Source organism: Lytechinus pictus, chromosome 13 (genome assembly GCF_037042905.1).
Source record: "Lytechinus pictus isolate F3 Inbred chromosome 13, Lp3.0, whole genome shotgun sequence".
NCBI lineage: Eukaryota > Metazoa > Echinodermata > Echinoidea > Temnopleuroida > Toxopneustidae > Lytechinus > Lytechinus pictus.
In genome coordinates, this window is record NC_087257.1 from 11780357 (window position 1) to 11807151 (window position 26795).

At 35.8% G+C, this 26795-nt stretch overlaps 1 protein-coding gene across 1 annotated transcript in view; it reads right to left on the reverse strand.

Moving 5' to 3' along the window:
- Positions 1–292: 292 nt before the first annotated feature.
- LOC129273999 (mucin-2-like) overlaps positions 293–26795 on the reverse strand; it is a 131501-nt gene continuing 104998 nt past the window's right edge. The window contains exons 60-78 of the mRNA XM_064108643.1: positions 25663–25738; positions 23886–24100; positions 21995–22096; positions 20634–20676; positions 20137–20166; positions 17940–17968; positions 16966–17079; positions 15297–15336; positions 14919–14948; positions 13216–13269; positions 12423–12485; positions 11690–11725; positions 10991–11038; positions 9807–9848; positions 8762–8788; positions 5780–6063; positions 5220–5448; positions 2833–3119; positions 293–1683 (exon numbers count right to left, since the gene is read on the reverse strand). Of these exons, the coding sequence (XP_063964713.1) occupies positions 1414–1683; positions 2833–3119; positions 5220–5448; positions 5780–6063; positions 8762–8788; positions 9807–9848; positions 10991–11038; positions 11690–11725; positions 12423–12485; positions 13216–13269; positions 14919–14948; positions 15297–15336; positions 16966–17079; positions 17940–17968; positions 20137–20166; positions 20634–20676; positions 21995–22096; positions 23886–24100; positions 25663–25738 (2019 nt within the window). The 3' untranslated portion in view covers positions 293–1413. The remainder of the gene's footprint in view (positions 1684–2832; positions 3120–5219; positions 5449–5779; positions 6064–8761; positions 8789–9806; positions 9849–10990; positions 11039–11689; positions 11726–12422; positions 12486–13215; positions 13270–14918; positions 14949–15296; positions 15337–16965; positions 17080–17939; positions 17969–20136; positions 20167–20633; positions 20677–21994; positions 22097–23885; positions 24101–25662; positions 25739–26795) is intronic.

Below are 26795 nucleotides of genomic sequence, written 5' to 3' on the forward strand. Positions count from 1 at the left end.
ACCTACATTATTAAACCCTAAAAGGACTGGGGGGCCATGATGCCCCCCCCCCCTCGACGCTTCGCGCGAAATTTCCGAAACGCGAAATGATAACGCCGCAAAATTTTATAACTTTTTTTTTGAAGTCTCGCACAACTTTTGAGGCCGAATTCGCGACATACGGGTATAGCATCGCAACGCCACGTGACTTTGACGAGACGAAGTCATGCCACAAATTGCTCTTTTTATACTTTGTGTACAAAGTCTATGGGAGATGAAATTCATTAAAGGGTAATTATTTTTCATTCTAATTGGTCTGCTTAATTAATTTAGGGTTTAATTTAGTTCTTAAATGGTCTGTAATAATTTCCATTGAAAAAAACAATGAACAACAAAAGATGAAGAAACACAAATACATAAGAAATTAAAAAAACAAATAAATACATAAGGAAAAAATTCACTTTTGCAATTTTTCTATGTGGAAACCTTTAAATTAGATAAAAAAGATGACATCTGGAAAAAAAAAAAAAATTTGAAGTGAAATTGGGTGTAAAATATGCAAATAATGTTTTTCACGAATTAATTTGCATATTTTATTCATAATAAATAAAAAATAATTGTTTTCATTTTTTTTTTGTGTACTGGTTTGTAGTTTATGTGGAAAAGAATGTGCGTGCCAAATTTTGGTGCAATCGCGCGAACAACGGCCGAGATCAGAAGGGGGTGGGGGCCAGTCCTCAATACATCTCAAATAGCCTAGTCCTTTTAGGGTTTTAAAAAAAAACAGCAAATGGAATTTATAAACAAGTGGAGCGCCTCTGGCAGTCTCACCTGTATCGCACGATTCAATATAGCAGCAGTGCTGATTTTTTGTTCGTTGACCTTAAATGACCTTTGACCTTGATCACGTGACCTGAAACTCGCACAAGATGTTAAGTGATACTTGATTAACCTTATGTCTAAGTTTCATGAACTAGGTCCATATACTTTTTTAAGTTATGATGTCATTTCAAAAACTTAACCTAAGATTAAGATTTGATGTTGATTCCCCCAACATGGTCTAAGTTCATTGATCCTAAATAACCTTTGACCTTGGTCATGTGACCTGAAACTCACTGAGGCAGGATGTTCAGTAATACTTCATTAACCTTATGGTCAAGTTTCATGACTAGGTCCATATACTTTCTAAGTTATGCTGTCATTTCAAAAACTTAGCCTTCGATTAAGATTTGGTGTTGACGCTGCCGTCGCTGCTGCCGCCGTCGGAAAAGCGGCGCCTATAGTCTCACTCTGCTTCGCAGGTGAGACAAAAATACCAGGGGCTCATAATGTACAAGTTTAGCCATTGGTCATAACTTTGATTTATATAATTGATTGAAAATAAGATTTTTCTGAGTGAAATACTGGCCGGGGATGGGGTACTAAAGAATGGCATCAACGCCATGACAGCAACAACAAAAAAGCAAAAAACATCATATCCCTGTTTAATGCATCCAGTATGACGGATGGAAGGAAAGACTCACGAGATGTGGAGAAACTTGATGTTGGATGGAGTGTAGTAGAAGCAATATGACCGGCAGTGGAAGTGGTCCTATTTATGCAGGTAGGGCCGTCACTTGGCTCACAATCAAAGTAATATTCCCCGCTGGTTATGTTCTTCGTGCAAGTGCACTTTTCACAATTTTCCTTGTAGTAACCTCCGGGCTACATGTATGAGACAAAGATGATAATAATATAACACATGTTTTTCTTATTACATTATACTAAATTATTGTTCACATGTATATTTACTTTCTTTAAGAACCAAGAGCAACATAAGGAGGTCCTGTGCACCTAATAAGTAGGCAATATTATCATTATTATTATCATTATTGCTGCTGTTGTTTTATTATTAGTTTAATATTCATGTTAAACATGAAATCAAAGATAAAATTTATGCTTATATTTCACAATACAGTCATGTGCAAAAAAATAGCGGCGGCGGAAGATGTCACTCACTCACTATTTTTGTATCCTATTGTATGAAATCTACAATATATTTCAATTTTGTAACATAAGGAAACTCTTCATAAAAATCATGGTACAAAACGTAACTGGCAATTGGCAACCGTATAGGAATAAATCAAACTTTCTTTCATGCTACAAGGATATAATAAAAAAGATTTCATAACATTACAATCCCAAATTCTACTTAATTCACTAAGGCATCGTGGCCCTCGTATATGGAACAATCTTTCTGATAATATTAAGTGTTCAACTACATTAACTTCATTTAAAGCCAAGTTAAAAAACGTGTATATAAGTGAATATTCAAAATAATTTTTTTTCTGCCTAATTCTACACTTACCCCGATTGTCCCCATCCCCCTTGTATGTATGCCGGTGATTGCTGATGCTGTGTGTATATTTTTCATTTGATTTTCATATGTATTTTACCTTGATTTACTGGGAGCTACAACTCACAAGTTCTTATGAACTTTTCAGTAGTTTCCGTTTTTCTCTGATGTAATTTTCATTCTTGTACATATTGTATATTGTTTTTTATATTGTTGAGAAAATAAAATTGAACTTGAACTTGAACAATACAAAAGAAATAGTGAGTGGGCGATGTCATAATTTTCTCTCATTTACTAATTGGCTGGGATTTTTATAAAACATTTTGAGACATTGTAAGCAGTCTTGAATAAACCCACTATCCCTGGCCTCTTGCAGATTTTGGAAGATATTTCAGTTGATTAAACAATATCTTAGGTTAATGGCATACAAAAGTCAAAACAACTGGATCCCCATTAAAAAACAAAACAAAGTAAAACAAAACAAAACAAAAATATTGATGCTGAGGAGATGGACTGACCTGAATATTAATCGAATCATGCTCACAGAAGTAACATTCACCAACCAGGGGTTCAACACACATTTGAGTCTCATAAACATTGCCTAAGTATCCCATTATGACCTCCCGCCTCGCTGACCTAGTGTCGTCTTTCACAAAGCCAGCCTTGCAACTGCACTTTAAATCCTCTTCCCAGAAAGAGGTCTTGCACTGAGGTAAAGCAGTCCAGGGTGATACGAAGGGTGTGTCCATGACAGCTGCCTGATCCTCACAACTGAATGTTACATGACACTCCTCGCTACATGGCACTAAAGAAAAAAAATATATGAAGAATTTAAACTGACAGATATAGTTATACAATTTCCATACTCCATGTGGAAAAGCCTTCCTAAAGACATCAAAAGATGTACCTCTGTCGGGCCTTTTAAACTCTTCTCAAACCCTTTTATAATTCTAAGCTCTACTCTGCAGAGAGAATGTTGTGCTTTATATAAGTCACTATACTTTTTAAATTGTTATAATTATTGTTTATCATCAGCCAGGCTGAAAGTAATCTGATAAAAACTGACAAAATCATGAAAAACACATTTAAACATGGTGGGTGTTTCATAAAGCTGTTTGTTAGTAATAAGTGGCTTTCTCCATGACTTATTCGACTGGTTACCCTTTCTTGTGCTAAATATATATCCATATGTAGCTAACTTAGCACCTAAGAACATGTTTCTGTCGTTCTTAAAGTCATGCAAAACTTTACAGCTTTATAAAAAACGCACCAGGGGGGTGTTTCACAAAGATTTAAGTATGACTTAGGTCGCACTTAAATGCAGACGCGTACATGCTATGCAACGCACCATCTTATTGATCAATACGCAGTACTTAGTGCGCGTCCTCTTGGCATGATCTGACCGATGCTGTCATGCCTTTTATACTGTGCGCAACTAGCCATTTAAGTGCAACTCCAAGTCATACTTAAATCTTTGTGAAACACACCCAGGTTTCTATTTTATTTGATAAGCACAACCATGCGAATTGTATTTCAAATATTTCTTACTTGCACGCATTTCACCCAGCATTATAGCTCAAATACACTGGAAACTTCACATTTTAGTATCTTAAAAGAAAAAAATACCCGAGCGGCAATTTTATTACCAAAATAGCATATGTGGCATGCACTGTCTTTTTGCCAAATTGCCAAATTTTATCAGGTCAAATGTCAGCACCTTGGCAGAATTATTTCTGAGAAGAACTTCATGAAAAGTTAATTGCCAATCACATGAAAGAATCTTCATTAGCTTATGACAACAGTTACATTTTTTTCTTATAATGCTCTCTTGTGGCACACAGATGCATGAGCTAAACATTGCTAGGGATATCTCTGATTGAGCTGGGAGGCGTTTCACAAAGATTAGCGCAAGAAGGCATCGTATAGCTACATGTATAGCGTAACATGCGTTTTATTACCAAAATAGCATATGTGGCATGCACTGTCTTTTTGCCAAATTGCCAAATTTTATCAGGTCAAATGTCAGCACCTTGGCAGAATTATTTCTGAGAAGAACTTCATGAAAAGTTAATTGCCAATCACATGAAAGAATCTTCATTAGCTTATGACAACAGTTACATTTTTTTCTTATAATGCTCTCTTGTGGCACACAGATGCATGAGCTAAACATCTGAGTATATGTATTGCTAGGGATATCTCTGATTGAGCTGGGAGGCGTTTCACAAAGATTAGCGCAAGAAGGCATCGTATAGCTACATGTATAGCGTAACATGCGTTTTATTACCAAAATAGCATATGTGGCATGCACTGTCTTTAGTATGCAACGTAAGAGGGCCTAGGAGGGATGATGCCATCTAGCTAGCTCGCGCCTGCTAAATTTACCAGATCGCGTGCAGCGTATACGCTCTATGTAAATTGAATATCGGCTTGGATGTGAAAATCTTATTCCAGTGGGAATTCCAGGTGGTGTGTCACAAAGATTAAAGTATGACTTTAATAGAGTTGCACTTAAGTGAAGACGCATACATAATATGCAACGTGCAATCTTATTGATCAATACACAGTAGTGCGCGTCATCTTGGCATGATCTGACTAATGTGATGATGTTTTTCATACCGCACACAACTAGGCATTTAAGTGCGACTCTAAGTCATGCTTATTTCTTTGTGAAACACCCCCCATGTTTCAAAAAGGTGTTTGGGAGGGAGAAAATACATCTTAATCGGAAGACACAGGGCCCGGGCGGGAGATATTAAATCTCAAGCGGGAGAATGGGAGATTATGCAAAAACGGGCTTTCGGTGGGAAATCTCCCGCTTTTGGCGGAAGAGTTGGAGTCTCTGCAATCTAACACATTCACAATTCCATTCAAAAATTGACAAATTAAAAGTGAACAGTAAACTTACACGATGTACTGGTGGTTACAGGAGTTGTGGTACGAGGTACTTTCACTGATGTTGTTGGACTTAACTCAGTTGTGGGGGTCCGAGTTGAATAACTCTCAGTTGGAGAACTGGTTGTATCTCTTACGCATGTAGCATCATCAGTAGGTACACATTCAAAGTAGAATAGTTGGGAAGTGGTATTCTCCTTGCATGTGCATACCTCACAATTCTCCCTGTAGTAACCATTCGGCTGGAAAATAATATATTGAAGAAATATTATGAAATGAAGTTCAAAGCTCTGTTATGTATTAGATTGGTTTGTTCTCCGAAACCAATATTCTCCGAGTGCTGGCAGGCAGCCCACGCTCAGGCCAGGGTAGTAAAAATAGTACACTTCGAAATAGATTATTTTAAGACAGATGATGCTGGATTAACTCCTATTATTATTGTTATTATCATTAGCAAACCTCTCATACTTTCAAAAGATATTGAAACAATGAAAGGTGCTATGGCAAACAGAACCATATTTTTTTCATTCAATCTCTACAGAAAAGAAAAATGTTTATAGTCATTGAACTCACCGCATACGGGATGAATTCATGCTCACAAAACATACATTCTCCTTCAAGAGGCTTGACGCATAAACCAGTGTTATGAACTCTCCCAAGTTTCATGGTGATTTGCATGGCATTGCCATAACTTATGTCATCCTTAATATAACCCTCTTGGCATTTGCACTGTGGTCTGTATTTACTTCCAAACATATGGCGGCATTCAGCGGGACCTTCCCACGGCGCATCCCCCGATTGGCTCGCACTCCATTGGTCGTAGCATGTGAAGGTGACGTGACAATCCTCGTGGCAGGCTACCATTTATACAGATATGTGAAAGGATTGAATTTCCATCAACAGCGTAATCAAATGGCATTAAACAGCAAGAACAAGATGTAAAACACTGGACATGTTACACTCATTATTTAAGACCCGTTCAAATTATTTTGAAATATTAAAAACATAAAACATACAAAAAGCTTTCGCTCTAACTAGTATCAGCACCTACAGCTATCAAATATATAAGCCACAGCGACTCAATACCATGAAAATGGTGATGTATAAACTGCTGGAACAGAAGCATAATTCATCCTGTGATAGCATATTAAACTAAACTAAAGCTAAAGCTAAAACTAAAGCAAACTAAAGAAAACCCATAATATAGGATTGAAATAAATATTTTGTCTTCACTCTCACACAAAACTGAATGTAAATTTCTTTTGAAATAACACTTGATGCACTGAACCATTGCATTCTATATCTACTGGAAAGTACTAATATTAAATCTAATTGTCATTTTCAGTTTTTATTTTAATGTTAGGCCTATGCATCTACAAATGAATGAATACATGCAGTAGCTTGTATTAAACCCCTCACAAAAAGTGTTCAAACTCGAATTTGAGGGGTAATAAATTTGCACTGCTACATCATTATAAATTAAGATGGTATCACTAGAACACATGTTTATTCATATTTACAGTGATATGTCTTTAATTAGGCTCAAGCAATCATGCAATGCACAGTGTCAATAAAAAAGCAGCAATGTAAAACAAGGCATAAGGGATTTTGTGTCTCGCCCACTTATGAAAATAACCAGAAATATTGTGATTTGCGAGGGCAGGCAACAGAATTGTATCAAAAATTCATTGTGAAATGACTATGATGGAATAACACATAAGAGTTTTTAACGTAAACTTTAATGTCGACCTCAAAATGAACTTTGACCATACCATGTGACCTCCGAACACAATAACATGTCTCCTAAGTACAGCTACAACCCAAGTTTGGTATAAAAGTGAATTACGGTTGCAGAGTTATGTGTCATATCATTGACCTCAAAATGACCTTTCACCTTACCATGTGACCTCTGATTGCGCCATGATATGCAGGTCTCCTCAGTACAACTACAACCCAAGTTTGGGAGAAAATTGGCTTAAGGTTGCGTATTTTTGGGTAATAAAAGAGTCTTGCAGATAAACTATACTGTTGACCTGGAAATGACCTTTGAGCTTACCATGTGACCTCTGACTGCAGCATGACATGCAGGTCCCCAAAGTACATCTACCACCCAAGTTTGGTTAAAAAGTGACTTACGGTTGCAGAGTTATATGTCATAAGAGAGTCTTGCACGTAAACTATAATGTTGACCTGAAAATGACCTTTGACCTTACCATATGACCTCCGACTACAGCATAACACGCAGGTCCCCCAAGTATATCTACCATCCAAGTTTGGTTGAAAAGTGACTTACGGTTGCGGAGTTATGTGTCATAAGGTATGTGACGGACGAACAACAGACGGACAACATTTGGATCCCTAATTCTCGCCTTCACCTCTGGTGAGCAAGACAAAAATTACAAAGTTCATTGTTTTCTACTGACAGTGAATTTGAAAATGGACATACTTTGAATGATAATGATGTACTGATGCATGGAAGTCCATGTATTTCCATTTATGTAATGAATAATACGTAGAATAAAGTTAAACCGTGTCATTTAAAAAAAAAATCTTAAGATTTGAAACAAATACGAGAACTTTGATGAAAGCTTCCACTTCTAGTAAACACTAAATCAAATTTCAAAACAAATTGCATAATTGTCATTCAAACAATACATTTTGCAACATTTTAGTTCTGACCTTCTCTCTTTTGGGGGTCAACCTTACATTCCATGATTGCATGATTAAATAGCTGGAACACCTCATTGTAAAGAGAAATAATGCAAATGTCTTATGATACCAGTTTTATTGTTCAAAGTTTGGTTACGAAACTTATATCACCATAAAAATTTGTGCAGATTTTGTGAGGGGCTTATACCACCAGTTGGCATGGTAAGGGTTATGAATCACGAAGTACAAATCTCATCTGTGACTTATCCAATAAATTCTTGCAGAACTAGATTTTTTAAATGAAATCCTAAAGAAACACACACATAAACTAGACTAAATCCGAGACTAAAGATCTACACCTTACGGCTACAGTGTATTCAAATAAAGTATCCATGACTTCAGATCCAACGTTCCGGAAATCATATGAGCACAAACAGCCAATATATGTAGGGATTGTCATTATTTTCATGATTTGGATCATCATTAGAGTTTATGGTTTCTTAATAATGTGTCTCACCAATTAAAGATCAAATCATTATTATAATTCTTATAAAGAAATTAATTTTTTATCTCACCTGTGTTATTCCTTAACAGCTTTGTTCCATTCATATCAAAGATGTCTATGGTGTATTCGCAGTAATCAATTCTGGGAGTCATCTCTTGTGTAGCGGAGACACTTTTCATTGTCTTTCCCATATCCATACTCTGATACCATTCAAATCATTACATTCCATTCTGATGTCACATATATTGTTTCAGAGTGAACACATACATGCACAGGAAATAATTGGATGTAAATACCTTCTCAATACCATACAAAGTGCTGTTTACTAATCAAGGCAAGAAACGATACATAATCATCCATATCATATGAAAAGAAATGGAATAACAAAGAAAGATCATTACCTGTTAAAGTCACTGTCGTTGTAGGAACTGGAGATACAAGACACGATAGTTTATTTGCATATTGTATATGGTTGACAACATACATTTATTGAAAGATTTCAATCCCAAATTTTAATCTCCTGCATGCCAGATTCAGATTGTACCTTTACAGAACCCAAGATTAAAAATAACCATCTAATTCATCCAGGCTTTATGGTTCCCATGAAAACCTGTCTTTTTCAAGAGGGTTTTCAATAAATAGGGCACTTTTGTTATAATGTTATTGTTAGAGATAATGGGCATCCTTCATTTCCCTTTACCTATAATTCTGACTTAATTTTGCATGTTTTGCTTATCTTTTGATATTCCATTCTGATCACCTGCTACAGTATGTATATATACATGTAGTGTTCAGTTGAGTATATCCACATAGACATTGTGCAATATAAATGTACAATTCTCATAATTTACTAATCAATGGGATAGCTACCCTCACAAAAATCATTCATTTACATCATATCAACTTCAGTGGCCCATTTCATAAAGGACTTACTACTGTTGTAACTTTGCAATTATGGCAACTACTATGGCAACAGGGCTCAGCAGCCAATCAAAATTAAGGTTGCCATCATGGTAGTTGCCATAATGGCAAAAGTTACGAGAGTTGTAACTCTTTATGAAACGGGCCCCAGGTCAGGGATCACAGGGTCATGTCATCTATTTCATGCAAAGGTCAAGATGCATTGTGACGTTGACTTGCATGTCAAAATTAGAAATGCTCAAATCCTTTTTTAACCAAAGTAGAGTGTGTTTTAGTTCATTTTTAAGCATTTCTCTTTAGATCAGTGGCCCAACTCTTGACTATAACTCAGCTTCTTCTTGGCCCCTATTTTTCAGTTTTAATATTTGCTTTTATCATGTTAGATGTACATATCTCATATTGAACACTACGTTGATTTATATTAATCTTGAAGCTTAATGTCCACTACTCAAATCATGGCATGGTATGAAACATCTATCATGACCCCTATTACTAAATATGATTAATTATGAAAGGCAGTCTCACCTGTTGTTGTCCTGGGTGGTGTTGGACTAGTCGTAATGCCTTCTGCATAAAACACAATTGATATTTATGAATACATACAATATTATGAATGTATAACTTCTTGTTTCGTACATAGTGTTTTTATTTACCCTGTTCCACCTGATTTGAATTACTATGCGTGAACCGCCCCGTACGATTTCATTTCGCGGGAAACAGAAGACCGTGCCATTGCCATCACAAGGCGGGGCTTAGCGTGCATTTTGCCAATAGAATGAAAGAGCTCTCGGCTATTGACTTTGGGCGATGAATAATCATGTTAAAGACTGTCATCGATGAATATTCATCTGTTCTTGTTTAATGACCAACGGCGTGCACTTCCTGATTTTCGGATCAATATTCATGGGAGAGCAAGAGTTGTTTTCGCTGTAATGGGGGAAGGATGCAGGTGGGGGGGGGGGTCACAGAATTGTATCAAGCACAAGAAGTACATGTATGTGCATGAGTTCAACCATGTTAGTCTTATGATTAAAAAAAAATGAGAAATTTATTACAAAATCTATTACAAAAGTTTATTTAATAATTATGATACAGGTGTACGTCGCTGGGTATTCGTGAACAGGTGTCATGCAATAATCAAAATAGACAACAAGTTTAAAATGTCATTGGGGGTAGTAGCCAGAATGGCTTGCAGTTTGGATGTTACAGTACTCTCAGATTAAAACAATCTCTTATTACAATATTTCCAAATTCGCGAAAATCCACAAAAATTTATTATAAATTAATCGACACTGGTTTGATGATGATATTAAGTTGATATAAATTTCAGACAATATGTGTGGCGATAAAATGATGGATGATAAAAAAACAACAGCAATTAAATCACATTTGAAACAGAATTTGCCCCCATTAATCATTTTATAACCCTCAAAATAAGTCTGTGACTTTGAAAATGCAATTCCCCCCCCCTTTGATGCATGCCCCCTCACCCATAAATAAACAAATATTTCAGGGTATGGGCCACAGACGCCCCAAATAATTTACATGTAGGTCTCATCAGGGCTAGGCCAGTGGCTCCATACAAAATCAACACCGTAAAGATCTAACCCAAGTAAAATGAAGGTAATGATTCTTGAATTGTAGTCCCATCATGCAGCATCACAATAACATATATCAAAATGAATGAAAGAATCATTGAGACAACTTACCAGGTGTTGTTGATTGGGTGGTTGTTTCTGGAGCTGCCGTTGTAGTTTCTGGACAAAGTAGTAATGATAACATCAATATTATCATATGAGTTATCAAAATGAATTTCAGTGCAAATTTATACGCATTTCAAAGTGACTTCTTCAACATCTGTAGTCATATGTAAATATTCTATTTGTTACAGCAGTCTGGTATAAAATAGAGAAACAAAGTAACTATAATTGCTCAAAATATGAAACAAAATAACCAAATTAATAATTTCTGCATGAAAAAATGCTCTTTCAAGTATACTTTAGTTCATTTGACCGTGTCTAAACCCTCTGACCCTCTCACTACAGGAAAGCTGGCTTCAAGTACTTCAGTGTTGAAATATTTAGCAAGTCAATCTTTGAATATCTCTTGTATGGGGTTCGATAATGTTTATTTGTAGTGCAGATTTACATACTCTACATACTCTACTATAACGATTTTGCATCAAACGTGCATTATTCATTTCATCTACATGTAATAATCAAATGTGACTATAAGCATATTATGTTCATTTAAAAAAAATCAATATCAATAAATCCCACCAGAAAGAATATTGTAATGAATAAAGGTCATTTATAAAATAAACATCTTTCTCTATTACATGTATCTAAATGTGAGAGAACAATGGAGGTTTACCATTGTATGTGCATATGCATAGCATTTTGAGTTACCTGTTTGTCTAGGTCTTGAACGCGTAGTTCCTACATCTAAAAGTAAATATTGGGCAAAACATGATTTGTTACATCTATGACACATTGAAAAGACATGTAAGCGCTTGAAAACAAATAGTAAGGGAGAGAAAAGAGGTTATTTTGTTCCTTATATCAAAGCAAGGGACGATTTGAAATGATATTGTGTTTTAATGTCACATTTTGATTTCATACATTTCTGGACCTGACAGGAAATGCATACAGCTTAGGCCTACATGAGGCAATTTTTTTTTCAGCAATTTGTGGAGCGTTGTGGCCCAGTGGATTAGTCTTCGGACTTTGAAACAGAGGGTCGTGGGTTCGAATCCCAGCCATGGCGTAATTTCCTTCGGCAAGAAACTGATCCACAATGTGCTGCACTCAACCCAGGTGAGGTGAATGGGTACCGGTAGGAAGTAATTCCTTAAAAAGCTGTGTGCGCTATGAACGCCTAGCTTAGCCGGGTAATATAGGAGCGCCTTGAGCACCTAACAAGGTGGATTATGTGCGCAATATAAATACCCTATATTATTATTATATTATATTATTTCACCTCTTCATTCAAGAACAGAGTTTGAGTTCATGTCCCGTCTGCCAATTATTCTGAAGGTGTCATAAGCTTGTTTTGTAACTTTACATTTCTTAACCTGTCATCTTGTATGAATTCAACTGAATAATCTTTTTAAAAAAAAGACGAGAGTTAATGTGAACTTACCTGCATCGCCAATATCACCTGGTGTTGTTGTAGAAACTGGTACAACAGTAGTTGTAGCCTCTGCTGTTAAAAACATTCAGAATTTTTTTTTATAAAATGCCCTCTCAACTCCATTCAATCATAAAGACATGTATGCATGTTATCAATTGACAGGAAACAAACTGCTTTCCTGCAGCATATCAATTGAAATACATTTTTGGCAAAGAGACTGTATAATTTGACCTACATGTATAGAGGGCAACATTTAAGCAAGTATGCAAAGCCAGCGCTATATAGCACTAAAAAAAATGATATATGTACATCTCAATAATGTTTTCAGTGCGATTTTTTTAACAGTCGCAGATCAGTATTTGAATTATGATGTTGCTTGAAATACAAGTACATGTATTTGATTGGTGAGTGTTTAGGTCTGTTTCACACATCTGTTGTCTGTATATCTTGCCTCAGTTTTCAATAAGAAATCTTGTCGAGCGCCCAGGTGTGTCGATTGATCTCATGCATTTTGAATCGCAGTTCCCCCCCCCCCCGTCTCTACCCGGCGCTCGGCCGACCATACCAGGCCAGCAGCGCCTCCAATTTGCCTTCCTTGTTGTCCGCCACGCAAAGAAAAGTTGCACTAAATGTCACAAGAGCTCATGATAGGATCAAAACAATGCGCCACTGTAGAGCTAGAATATGAGCAGAAAATACAATTTCGAAAGTGTGAGTATATTGGTCAATGAAAGCCACTGATTCCAATGCAAAAAATTCAGCTTAGACTTTTAAAAAGTACTACCTAATTGATTCAACTTACCAGATGTTGTTGATGGTGTAGTTGTTTCTGGAGCTGCCGTTGTAGTTGGTGGAACTGTATCAAAATATTATCAAAGTAATCAAAATAAGAGTAGATTTCAATGCAAACTTATATGCATTTCAAAGTGACTTCTTTTTTTCATGATTGTGAAGAAAAGAGTGTTTTCTCAAGTAAACAATTTTTTTTGTAGAGGAAACAAATTAGTAAATGTGAGAAATAAAGTGTCCTATGGGAATCATAGAATCAAATAAGGAAAGGGTTAACCCTAAAAGGACTGGGGGGCCATGATGCCCCCCCCCCTCGACGCTTAGTGCGATATTTCCGAAATGCAAAAAAGATTACCCCGCAAAATTTTACGACTTTCTCTCGCAGTCTCGCGCAACTTTTGAGACCAAATTTGGGACATATCGGTATAGCATCGCGAAGTCACATGACATTTTACGAGACAATGTAATGCCGAAAATTGCTCTTTTTTTATACTGTGTGTACAAAGTCTGTGAAGATGAAATTCATAAAAGGGTGATTATTTTCGTTCTATTTGGTCAGAATAATTAATCTAGGGTTTAATTAATTTATTTAAATGGTCTGCATATTTTATTCATAGTAAATAAAAACTAGTTATTATCAGAAATTTTTTATATACTAGCTTGTAGTTTATGTAGTAAAGAATGTGGGTGCCAAATTTCGGCGCGATCGCGCAAACGGCGGCCGAGATCAAAAGGGGTCCATCATGCCCCTCCCCAGTCCTTAATACATCTCAAATAGCCCAGTCCTTTTAGGGTTAAGAAAAGGCAACAAGTATTAAGTCGAGGGAACAAATTATAAGTGGAGGAAACACGTTGAATGTTAGGCAAATGAGTTAGGTGAATGAGTCATGGCAACAAGTTTTAAATTGAGAGAAGTAGAGTGAACGAGTTAAAAGTTAAGGGAAAGAGTTTATAAGTTGAGGGAACAAGTTATAAGTCAAGGGAACAAGTTATAAATCAAGAAAACAAGTTATGAGTCAAGTGAACAAGTAATAAAATGAGAGGATGAATTACAGATATAAGTTGAGGAAACAAGTTATAAGGTCGAGTGAACTAGTAACAATTTCTTGAATATCTTGGCAGCGTGTTTTGGGTCGTTATCTTGTTGGAAGATCCAGAACCAAACTACATTACCTAAAAAGTCAAGTAATGGTTTTAGGAGTGGCCAAGCCCTGAAATTCTAAAATATATGATTATTTTTACTTATCAATATTAAACTAAATTAATGCAATCCTGTCTATGGTCAGAATTAAATTGTCAACGATTTCCTTTGAAAAAAAAAAAGAAATCAATAAGAAATCTAAAGAAAATAATAAATACATAATTGTGATATTAATCTTTTGAAGCTACATTTTATCAAAATAAAAAACAAAAGAAAAAGAAGCATTATTTGGGACTTATTTTGTCAGTTAAGAGCAGAACTTTTGATTTTACCCATAAATTAGCATAGTAAATTAGATACGAAATTTTCGGAGAATTGCATCTGAAAGTTTTATAGATTATGCCATGGGTAATGCGGACGAGAATCAGCCCCCTCCCCCCACACTGTCTTCTTGGGCATAAAAATAGTCCAAACTCTTCAGTGAAATATGGTTAATTCCAAATGTCTATGTTTGCTCGATAGTGAGAATCTTTCCTTGTTTGACTGGGTTGTGACTATCACTATCCTCTACTTACCGGTAGTAACAGTAGTGGTTTCCACGGTTTCTGTAAAGTAAAATTCAATTTTAATAAAACTGAATAAATGAGGTGTTTGATATGGCAGCAATCAATGACTCATCCACTTCATTCTAATACAGAATACAGGTAATATGCAACCGCTGCTCTATTCAGAGGAAAGTTACATTATAAAGATTTTAATTTTTGAAGTGAAAATGTTGCATAAAATCAAAGAAAATATGAAAATAAACAATCATCCTTTCAAAGGTTGTTTAGCATTCACATAGTAAAAGTAATTGGGTACATAGAACCTTCATGAAATGATTAACATCACTATTTTGATATTTTTGTTCATTTGCATTTCTTTCTTAATCCATGCAAAATAAAAGTACTTACTGCACTCATCACAGCATTGATGTGGGTAGTCAACGCCATCCTACATGTATGAAGAGAAGTTTAGAAAGTTGTAAAACATTTATAATAAACAATACAGAGTGGATGAGAAAAAAAAAATTACACCTCAAAAATACTGCAATAGAACTTGCAGGAAATATGGTTAATTTATCACAAAATAATTCAAATATTAACATAATTGTGAAATAAAAACCTTTAAGTATTTATTCCAATTTAACTTCGATTTAAAAAATCATGAATTAAAAAGCTAATTGATTTCAATATGTTGGGTTCCACCTTCAGGGTTATCTGTTCGTGATAAGATCGCATGGAATCGAAAGAGAGCCCCGAAATAAGATGTTTATTGACAGGATTGTGTCATGTGACATGATAGTGTACACTTTTATATATAGAAATCCCCTCATCCAAAAGCATATGTGTAATATGCATTAAAAGAGCAATTTTGTATAAACTCTCTTGCTAATATGTGTAAGCTCAGGTGCAGTACAGGCTAGTTGATTTTATAGGACGATCTAATTACACATTTCAACGTACTCTAGCGAACAAAACCAGTTAATACAGAAAAAAAATGTTCATTTAATTATGGGCTAAGAATTAAAAATGAAAGGATCAATCTTTAGTAAAGCTGATCATGAATTCTTGTCTAGATTGAAATGGTCAATACTAACTTTTACTGCACTGTGAGGTGGGGGGTAATCCAAGGCCCCCCTCTACATTGAAAAAAATTGTATTGTGAAAATCTTTCCCTGCAATTATTTATGATTACTGCATTGATTCTGGGACCTGTCTTACAAAGAGCTATGATTAATTGTATTAAAATCCATCCATACCATAATTTTTTCCTACAGGAAATTTCCACAATCTCCTTTAATAGTAAACAAAGAGAATCACACTGAATCTTCAAGAGAATGATGAATGTATGTATATACATCATATCTGGAAAATATTTTGAACAAATTTGCATTTTAGATGTTGACGTTGCTGGCCATCCTTAGTTGTGTTTGATCGGATCAATCGGAACTCCTTGAAAGATGGGGCCCTGAGGCATCTTTTATGACCAAATCTGAGACAATCTGGTATGTCTGGTAAAAAGTTACACATAATACTGTGCATGCACATCGGACTATAAAGTGCTCAAGTCATGATTTTGGGTCCCAATGGAATATAAACTGAGTTTAAGTATGAAATCTATGAAGGTATTATATTTTTGCTTGCTTTTATCATAATCTATTATTTTGATTGCAGAAGTGTTGACAAATTTCTCGATTTTTTTTAAAATTAAACAGCATAAAGAAATACATATTAATATTTATCAAAACCAAAAAGAAATTCTTTTGAAACTGCTTTTTTTGCAGTAATGAATATATAACCGTAATCTAGCATGAATACTAGAGGGATTAAGTGCAATATATCACATTTTATGAATAGAATAATAAGCAAAATTAAGGAAATCACGTTTGGGACAGGGGGATTTAGTGACAGACTTGTGCTGATTTTTCTTGGGTTATTGCATGGTCGATGGCCAAGATTTGGGGGCCTCTCAGAACCTCCCCCCCCCCTCCTCTCCCATATTTTTCATGGAACTGAGAAGCTCAGGAAGGGTTACAGCCTTGAGGGAAAAAAATACTTCGAGAGAACAAAGGTGAAATACCTGACAGCCAGCTGTGCAGTCATATACTTCATTCACGAACACAAGAATGCCATCATCATTACATTTCATAACCATGCATGGAATGGCAAAATCCGTCTGAATTATAGTTCCAACCTGGAAAGAAATAAGCAACAAATATCAGTAAAGCATTTCTTTTTGTTATACACGTAATGGGGGCAGAATTTATGCTTAGAATGTATAGAAAAAAAAGGAAATGGTATTTGCTTTAGAATGCTAATCATTTCTTACTTCACATCATGATCTATTCCAATTTTCCGCTTAATGAAATCAGGACCTAATTCAATAATAGCTCAATTAAATCATTAAAAGCTAAAAACCAATCATATTCTCATGAAATTTATAACATTTCACTGAAATTATCTCAAAACCTGTTGTGGGAGACCCCGGTTTACATTATCCTAAATACATAGAATAATTAGGACTGGACATCAATTGTTTGGTTCATTCAAAAATCTCTCTTAAAAATTTAAACTGCCAAGAGTGTCTATATACCCGGATGGGGAGGATACAAAAAAACGTTTCATTGGAGAAATTTCGCAATTTTATTACTCATATCGGTTGGGTGCCCAATCATAATACAATGTCTGTGTATATATTTTTTCACCATGTAACATTGCTTCTCTGGCATAGAAAGGGTTTAAATTTTCAGGAAATAATCTTTGACTCTAGCTTTCTGATATAACATTATAAAAAAAAGAGGTTCTAGATATCCCAAAATCAAACATTTATTTTTGCACAAAGAAAATAGCAATGAAATTAGAAGCAAAGCTATAAGAAAACCAATGGACACATCTCTTGTTAAGCTACCTTAAATACTGACTGTACGAATGTATTATGCAATTACTGAAAGTGCCGTTTAACTTTGCCAATACAACCACTACCATTTCCAAGGAGCATACTGTGAAATTCACAGTAAATTACACTACAGCACGCAAAGAATATTGTGAACTTACCTGATACTTCTGACCAGCAAAAATACAAGCTAAATATGTTGATAAAAAAGAACAAGACATGATATTAACTTAGGAAGACCAACAAGGTTAACACAAGATTTCCACAATGACCGCTTTCACAAATATGCACACACCGTGGAAGTATTTTGAAAGTCGGCCCTAAAAGGTGGCGGGGGAGTAAACATCCATAAAATCCAAATCTGATGGTCATTTTTCACATTTTAGGACATGTTTGCCAGTTCTGTAATCCCTGATATAATTGGTCATTAACATGGGGGCCCTTTTCACACAAGTATTGCAGTCAACTTGCAAACCCTAAATATAAAACCAAAAATCCATGAACTTGACGATCACATATTACCGCATTTCCATGTACAATAAGCTATGTAACTAGGGGTTTTGCCATGGAGATGCATTAACCCTAAAAGGACTGGGCTATTTGAGATGTATCGAGGACTGGGGGAAGCATGATGGCCCCCCTTCTACAATCGCACCAAAATTTAGTGCGCACATTCTTTACCACATAAACTACAAGGCAGCAATAGAAAAAACTCTGAAAATAATTATTTTCTATTTATTATGAATAAAATATGAAAATTTTATCATGAAAAACATTATTTGCAAATTTGACACCCAATTTCACTTCAAATTTTCTTATTTTTTCCAGATGTCATCTTTGTAATCTAATCTAAAGGTTTCAAAGAAGAAAAGATTGCGAAAGCCAATTTTTTCCTTATGTATTTCTTTGTTTTTAGAATTTCTTATGGATTTCTTTGTTTTTCATCGTTTTTTTTCAATGGAAATTATTACAGACCATTTAACAACTAAAATAAACCCTAAATTAATTCAGCAGACCAATTAGAACAAAAAATAATCACCCTTTTATGAATTTCATTTCCCATAGACTTTGTACACAAAGTATAAAATTGAGCCATTTTCGGCACAACATTGTCTCTTTAAAAGTCACGTGGCGTCGCAATGCTAAACTCATACATGTATGTCGCGAATTTGGTCTCAAAAGTTGCGCAAGACTTCAAAGAAAAAAGTCATAAAATTTTACGGCACTATTTTGTCGCGTTTCGGAAATATCGCACAGAACGTCGAGGGGGGGCATCATGGCCCACCCCAGTCCGGTTAGGCTCAATTCACAGATAATAATAACAAAAATTACAATAATAATAACAATAAAAACGTTAATTAAACATTTAGACATCACAATGCATAGTGTTCAATAGCAGAAAGTCAGCTATGAGATTGGGTTTCTTCCAAATAACAAAACCCTATTAAATAGTTAATACCTAGTAAACATTCCAGGGGGTGTTTCACAAAGATTTGAGTATGTCTTGGAGTCACAGTTAAATGCTTACATGTAGTTGCATGCATTAAGGCATGACTGCATTGGTCAGATCATGCCATGAGGACACACGCTATTGATTAATGAGATTGTGCTGCATATCGTGTACGTGTCAGCATTTAAGTGAGACTCTAAGGGGGTGTTGCAAGAAAATATTTGCAATCAATCGCAAACATTCTGTTTACAATTAATAGATCAATTTTAGCTGTAGCAAATCATATTACAGTCCTTGTTTCAAGAAGCAGATAAGCAATCAATCACAAATTTACAATTAATTACAAGATATATGATTGATTCAGGCACCGAAAATGGAATTGCAATTGATCACAGGTTTCTTGCAATGCCCCATAAGTCATAAAATCTTTGTGAAATACCCCCCCCATGTGTTCATTGCAATCAAACACTATTCTTAAAATCAAATGCAATTCATTGAGGAGCCAATCAAACACGCACATTTAGGACTTGCACTTGATTTTTGGAGTTAAACACACTTATAGGATTGCCACTGAATAGGCATAACTGAATACTAAACCAAATGTCCCATTTGATAAGGCCCGGTCCCACTGCACTTACGGATGCAGAGAGGATGTAAAACGGAAAAAAAATCTTGCCATTCGTTGTGTACTCTTTGCATACATGTTTCTTACGCTCTATATCCATCGAGCATCCGTCCACTGTGACTTCATAGTTCACCCATTTTGTTCATTATCTGGATCGGATGAAAACGGATGGAGCAGTCTTAAAATTTTGCTTGTGCGCTGTATCTGTTATGAATACGTTTTGTGTCCGTTGGCCAGTGGGACCAGACCTTTACATCTCCATATCTCTAAATGAAATACTTACCCTTTTCTGTATGATCTTTAGGTGTCGTAACTAAAATTGAAAAAAAATGTATCAAAAAGATCCATAAATTTTTGCAAACTATACTTTTTATTAGGTATAAATTATAAGTCTAAACTTTTCAATAGTGGGGATCCTCTCATAGACTTTAATGCAGTAATAAAACAGTTTTTGAAACAGATGGGTTCCTGTAGGCATTTGCTCTGTAAAAGCAAACTTTAATTTGAAATCTGAGAATATTTTATTTTTGGCAAAAAATACTGATCTATACTATATAGAATCTATTAAGTATGTGTTGTAAGTCTGAATGATCAAATCAAAAAGGGGCATCAATGGTAAGGAATCAGTTTTGCAAGCCTAGAATAGGTTTTTGGAGCTAGAGGAAGCAATCCAAATAATGCTTCCAACACCAACGCCAACACCGGACTTGAAATCACCCAATGTGACTAAGAAACTTTGCTGTCAATTCAGAGCTTATTACAGATTACACAGTGACTTACCACTTTGACATTCAATACAGCAGTCTGTGGGATATTCGTTCCACTGTGTGAGGGTGTGTTTGTGTGTGTAATAGAAGAGAAATTAAATATACATCATAAATCAAGTGGGTATTTTTTTCAAATAACTCAAGCACAAAGGTTCACTCCCTGAAACCAACTATAAGTCACTACCAGAGAAGGTCATATGTAAAAGGAAAGAAATTGTAATTCAATCTTCCTTCAAAAGGTAAAAAAAACAGTATTGACAGTGTAACTATTCTCAAACTATTGTCAAATTTGAAGTTGTTAAGTTAGGCAAAAGACAGAATACAGGAATTTTTTCCCTTGCTTTTTTTTCTGGACTACTTGAAGGTTTACTGAGATTGCACAGTAGGCACATCAAATGTTTGATTGAACCCTGAACTTTAAAACCTTGTTTTCATGTTTATTGAAGCTCCCACTGATATTTTCTACATTCAATCAAGTCCTTGTGTGGGCTATTGCTGATCAATTTTACAAGCTACGTATCATATAAAAGCTTACGATGTGGTTTTACTAGCACAAAGAAAGATTCAAAATTGAATGAATACACCGGAGTATACTACACTTCATTCTTGCAATATCCATTTTCCATCCAATATGCTATTCCTGTCCATGAAAACTTTGAATACCTCTTACTTCTGTCACTCTAACATAAGAATTAGAGATTTTCTTTCTTTCACCATCTACAGGATTGAACACCTCTAAAGTGATTAAAGTGAATAAAGTCTGGAAAATTTTAACCCTTTGAACCCAAAAGGCCGGAAAACTGGCCACACAATGAACAAATACGGGAAAGGCTGAAATATCAGCCCGAAGCCATCTGACTTGACAAAACATGGTTTCTAAATGTCAGGTGATCTTCAAAGAAATATGTCATCCTGCTAGTGCGTTTAGCTTATAGAAGTAATCAGTTGATAATTTCAGTCTAGATTGGTTTTTATTTCCGAAGATTTTAGCATAAAAATGGGCAAATCACACTACCATACTGCAGAGGCTCGTGCAGAATGTGTGGTACCATATGGCGTAATACACAGCGAGTCAGCTGCTGACTACGGGGAAGCTTTTGATAAATCTTACTTCACTCTAAGCAGTGAATTTCTGGAAAACAAAGACACCATAGATGAGATAGTTATCAGAAGACTAGGTATACAAGAAGGTAAACAACTTCAGCCGGGCCTGGTAACAGCGGCGGGAAGATGCCGCTGGGGCCGAAATGATGGGATTTTTGTAAATGTAGTAGATTGTGCAAATAATTCAGGGTGTGGGTCACGACAATTCAGGGTTCAAACGGTTAAGAGAGTATAATCAAAATCTGAAACAAATAAAGGAAAAGTTCTTACCTCACATGGCAAGCTACACTCAAACCTGCTTGTTGCTAATGAATCACCTAAGCAGGTATATTCAAGACATGGATCATCGATATCCTGATATTTCTCGCCATACTGTTGAAAAAATACAAAATGTATTAAATAACCGCAATGACATTCTGCGTTCAAATGAGAGATATACCATGTAACCACGCAGTACTGGTAGTATTTATTTCTGATTCAAGCGCTTCACGGTATATCATTATACCTGTCATTAAATTCTAGGTAGCCCTTACAAAACATTTGACTTTCTTCACTTCCTGGTTTCATAATACATAATTTGTTGTTAAGTCTTCTTCAATTTCAGTAGACTTATCCTTAGTAATTTCCAATTTATTAAAAAGATTGATTCAATATTTTGAATGTATCTTGTAAGGATTTCGTCAATGTAAATAGGGATAATATCACCATGATCTTTATCCTTTTATTGTAAATTGTTTTGTACTATTTGTAAATATTTTAGGCCAATTAATGGAAATGATGATAATGAATGCAGTGTATGGCCAATTCTTGCCAACCATCTCATACATTGATTGCACAAATGCCATAGCATAGATCAGCGCTTCTCAACCGTTTTTTACTGAAGGACCACTTGACTCTCAGATTTTTTTCAAAGCCCACCTACAAATATTTTTAAAAAATGTTTGTGAAATTTGAATACAAAGCTGCGAAGCACATTCGAATTAAACAGTTTGAGAACTAATCTGCATTTGCAAATGTCCGGTAAATGGGACAGGCAACAGATAACTACATACAATATGAATGCATATGAGGTTTACATCAGAGTTAGATCGAAACCATCATAACTTATACTTCCCTCATATTTGCTCTATGGCGGCCGTACGGCAAGTCGAAAACGGCCGTTTTAACATTTTTTGTACCAGCTACATAATAGTGGTTTGAATAAAAATGAATAAAACGGCTGTTTTCAACTCGCCGTACGGGCGCCGTAGAGCAAATGTGACCGATGTATTAGTGCGCATGTGCATGTTTTGCAACATGCATGATATAAAGCGTGCTTTTCGTTTTGTTTGTGGTGCTAAATGTGAGACATGGTTTTTCAGTGAAAATGGGATGGGGTTTCGAGGACAGAGAAAGGGCAATGAGGAGGGCAAAGTGTGGCCAGGTGGGTGTTTCATAAAGCTGTTCGTAAGTTAAGAGCGACTTTAAGAACGACTGGTGATCCTTTCTTGTGGTAACTGGTATATTCACTGGCGATGGTTTAGCGCGTAAGAAAGGATCACCAGTCGTTCTTTAAGTCGCTCTTAACTTACGAACAGCTTTATGAAACGGTCCCCTGAAGTTGATGGATAGGATGGAGGCGGAGAATTTGATGCATATGTTCGGCTCACAAGAAATGATGGGAAGGTATTCCAAGTCAATGGCCATGCATGCTCATATTGGCATAAGCTAAGAAGCGATGGAAGCTACTGGGAAAGGCTGGGTGGTTTAAGATAGCCGCAGTTCAAATACATGTGATGATGATGATGGGTTCTTGTAAAGCGACGGTATCCGCCTCAGCTGGGCGCTCATGGCGCTTGCACAAAAATAGGAAATATCTCACAAATTTCAATGTCTTCAAACAGTGCTTAGGATCATCATTCAGTTCAAGTACTGTCCTAGTAATGCTACAATAGAGTTATTCTTGCGATAATGTTGGAGTGGGGAACAGAAAGGTCTTCAAGTAAGACCTTCATGTTGGAGGGGACATAGGAGAATCAATTGACAGAGAGGAGGAGGGTTAGTTTGATGAGGGAGATTCATGCAATGGTTAGGGTGATTGCTGCGAGTGTTGGGTGTATCCGGCCACCCTCGCTCAACAAGGTCAAAGCCGGATTTCAAACTATTGACAGAAGAAACGCACCTGGTATGTTTGATTGTTGTATTCACATACAGGAAAGCATTCCTCTTCCAGGACACAATCAGCATTGTTCACTGAAGCTGCCACCATTCCTTCTTCACAGAAACAGCCATACTCACACGTCGCATTAGGTGGTGGTGTTGCGCATGGTGTTACAATGTCTTCACAAGTTCGCTGGCAGTCACAGTTAGTTCTGTAAATCCTAGGGGCCATGCAAGCTGAAATCATAAAATACCCTTACATTAACATTTTTTATTCATCGACCTCGTATTAATCAGTTGGTACCTTTACAAATATTTGATTTCATGCTGCTTATATCTGGAATCCTACCCAATATTTTCCATATTCTTATTTTCAAATTTTGGCCTTAAAAAAATATATGAATACTTGCATGATATTCTAGTAGTGTACTTTTTACGTTCTCAAGAGCCCAGCATTATACAAGTATGGCTTCTTAGCTGGCATTTTTTCATTCACCGGTATATATTTTTAAGTGTGCATTCAATTATTTTTACATTCCAAAATGTTTAATTCTTTATTATAGGAGTTGATACAAGTTGATTGTATTTTGTTTGTTTTTATATTATCCATTTGCTACTGTAAGTTCATTATTTTTGTTATTTTTGTTCATTATTGATTCGCATTCATGTATTTTTATTTGTATGTTGAAAATTAGATATAGAAATGAAATGACCCAATACATTCAAATTCAAAATTGGGAATCCAGCATGAGAAAAAACTGAACACACCCAAGTTTGACAATTCTGCATGCATGTTTGTGCACTATTAACGAATCTGTACAGTACATATCGGGAGCCTCGGTAAAGTGGAAGTTTCAGCTAGCCATGCCTACTTTTTGTCAAAAAATGTACCCAAAAAAATCACTATTTGATTTTGTTTGTTGCATGATCCCCTCCCCAACTTTCAAATTTGTTCCGTGGCACCTGCATAACAACTGCACTTTACGACAATTATCCTCTGACTTTAAGAATAGTGGGGGTTGTTCCTGCTCGGGAATGGGGTTCTGTGGATAATTTGCGTGACCAAAAAGACATTATTTTGATGCCTACAGAGAAAGTTGCAGGCTTAGAAGATTGGGAATAATTATTATTTCCTAAATTTCTACTTAAACCAAGTTTGGTATGTACATAAATGACACCTATCACATAATAGAAAATATTACACTGTTGTATTTAGGAAGGAATTCCAAATCAACTTTATTTTCTGCATAGTTGCTTATTGATACATTTTCAACTCAACCCCCAATGATTCTTACTTTCTAGCTACTTCTGTTCATTAACCCTTTGAACCCTACATGTAAAAGCCAGAATACCTGCTTCAAGTCATGTGACATGAAAAGCAAGGGTTTTAGATGTCAGGTGACCTTTTAAAAATTACTTCATCTTAGAGCTATTCAGTAGTTGACTTCATTTTTTAAAATGTCATTGATAAATGGCTTTCATTTGTACGGTTTCAGCATAAAAATGGCCAAAATACGCTACCCTACCAAGGAGGCTTGAGCGACAACACACGGTGAGTCGTATATGGACTATACATAAGCTATTGGTGGACCTTACTTCCACCAAAGCAGTGATTTTGAGGCTGTGCAACGCTGGGTAACACAGAAAGAGAATCATTTATTGAAGGCTAAAAGTGAGATCAAAGGTGAACATGAGATTTGGGCGAAATTAGGGTCAAGCTGGCACTCTACAATATGCCCACACCTCCAGTGCAGAATTTGCAGAACAGAGAAAGGATAGAATTAAGAATAAATACATACCAGGTGTTGTTGTCATGGTAGTAGTCATGTCACGGCATTCACAACAGTTGTCTGCAGTTTCAGCCACTATTTGGCCCTTCAAACAAACGAGACAAAATTATGAAACAATTTATACTAGTACAGAACAATGTGTTTGCTTAATAATGATGTATCATTAAATAGCAGGAGATCATTTGCTTTTTATAGTTTGGATAGCATGTGCATTATGTCCAAATGTAAGCTACTCAATATTACTCAAAGATTCACAGGTATTGTGTTCAAGATTCACACTATCTAAACCCTCTCCAATACTTCAATATACTTCCTAAAACCTAAAAGTGTCAAGATATTTCCACACTATGAAAACCTTGACAATGCAAAGGGTCACAATATGTTCAAATACTACAGTGCATGTGGAAATTTGATTTGTAATGTTGACATGCTCTACAGCGTGAAGGTGATTTCACAATGTGTTACACACTGTGGGACACAATATGGGGCAAACTGTGGCAGACACAATGGGGAAACCAAGACACGCACTGTGGGGAACACCCCGACAGACGCTATGGGGCACACTGTAGCAGACACTTATAGGAATACTGTGGCACACCCCAACATGCACTACAGGGCACACTGTAGTAGACACAATGGGATACACTATGACAGACACTACAGGACACACTGTGGCAGACACTATGGGGCACACTGTTGCAAACACTATGTCAGGCATTATAGGGCACACTCTAACACACTATGGGGCACACCATATGGCCGACACTACGGGGCACACTGTAGAAAACACTATGGGAAACACTATGACAGACACTATGGGGTACACTGTATTCCTTTTCACACGGTATTACATCTCAATTTTAGAAGGTCATATTCCATCTGTTTCAATTTTCAACATATCAAGAGAATGATTTTGAATTCTCCTTAAACTGATTTTGTGGATTAAATGATGATCATTTTCGAGAGCCCGGTACAAAAGCACAATATTTTCATCTCTTGTATTATCATTATTCCAATCATTATCACAATTATCAATATTACCATCATTAATATCATTAACATTAGTATGACTATTATTATCATTTTCATTATTATTAATATCATAATTATTCATTCATCAATGATTTGGCAATGATCCTTTT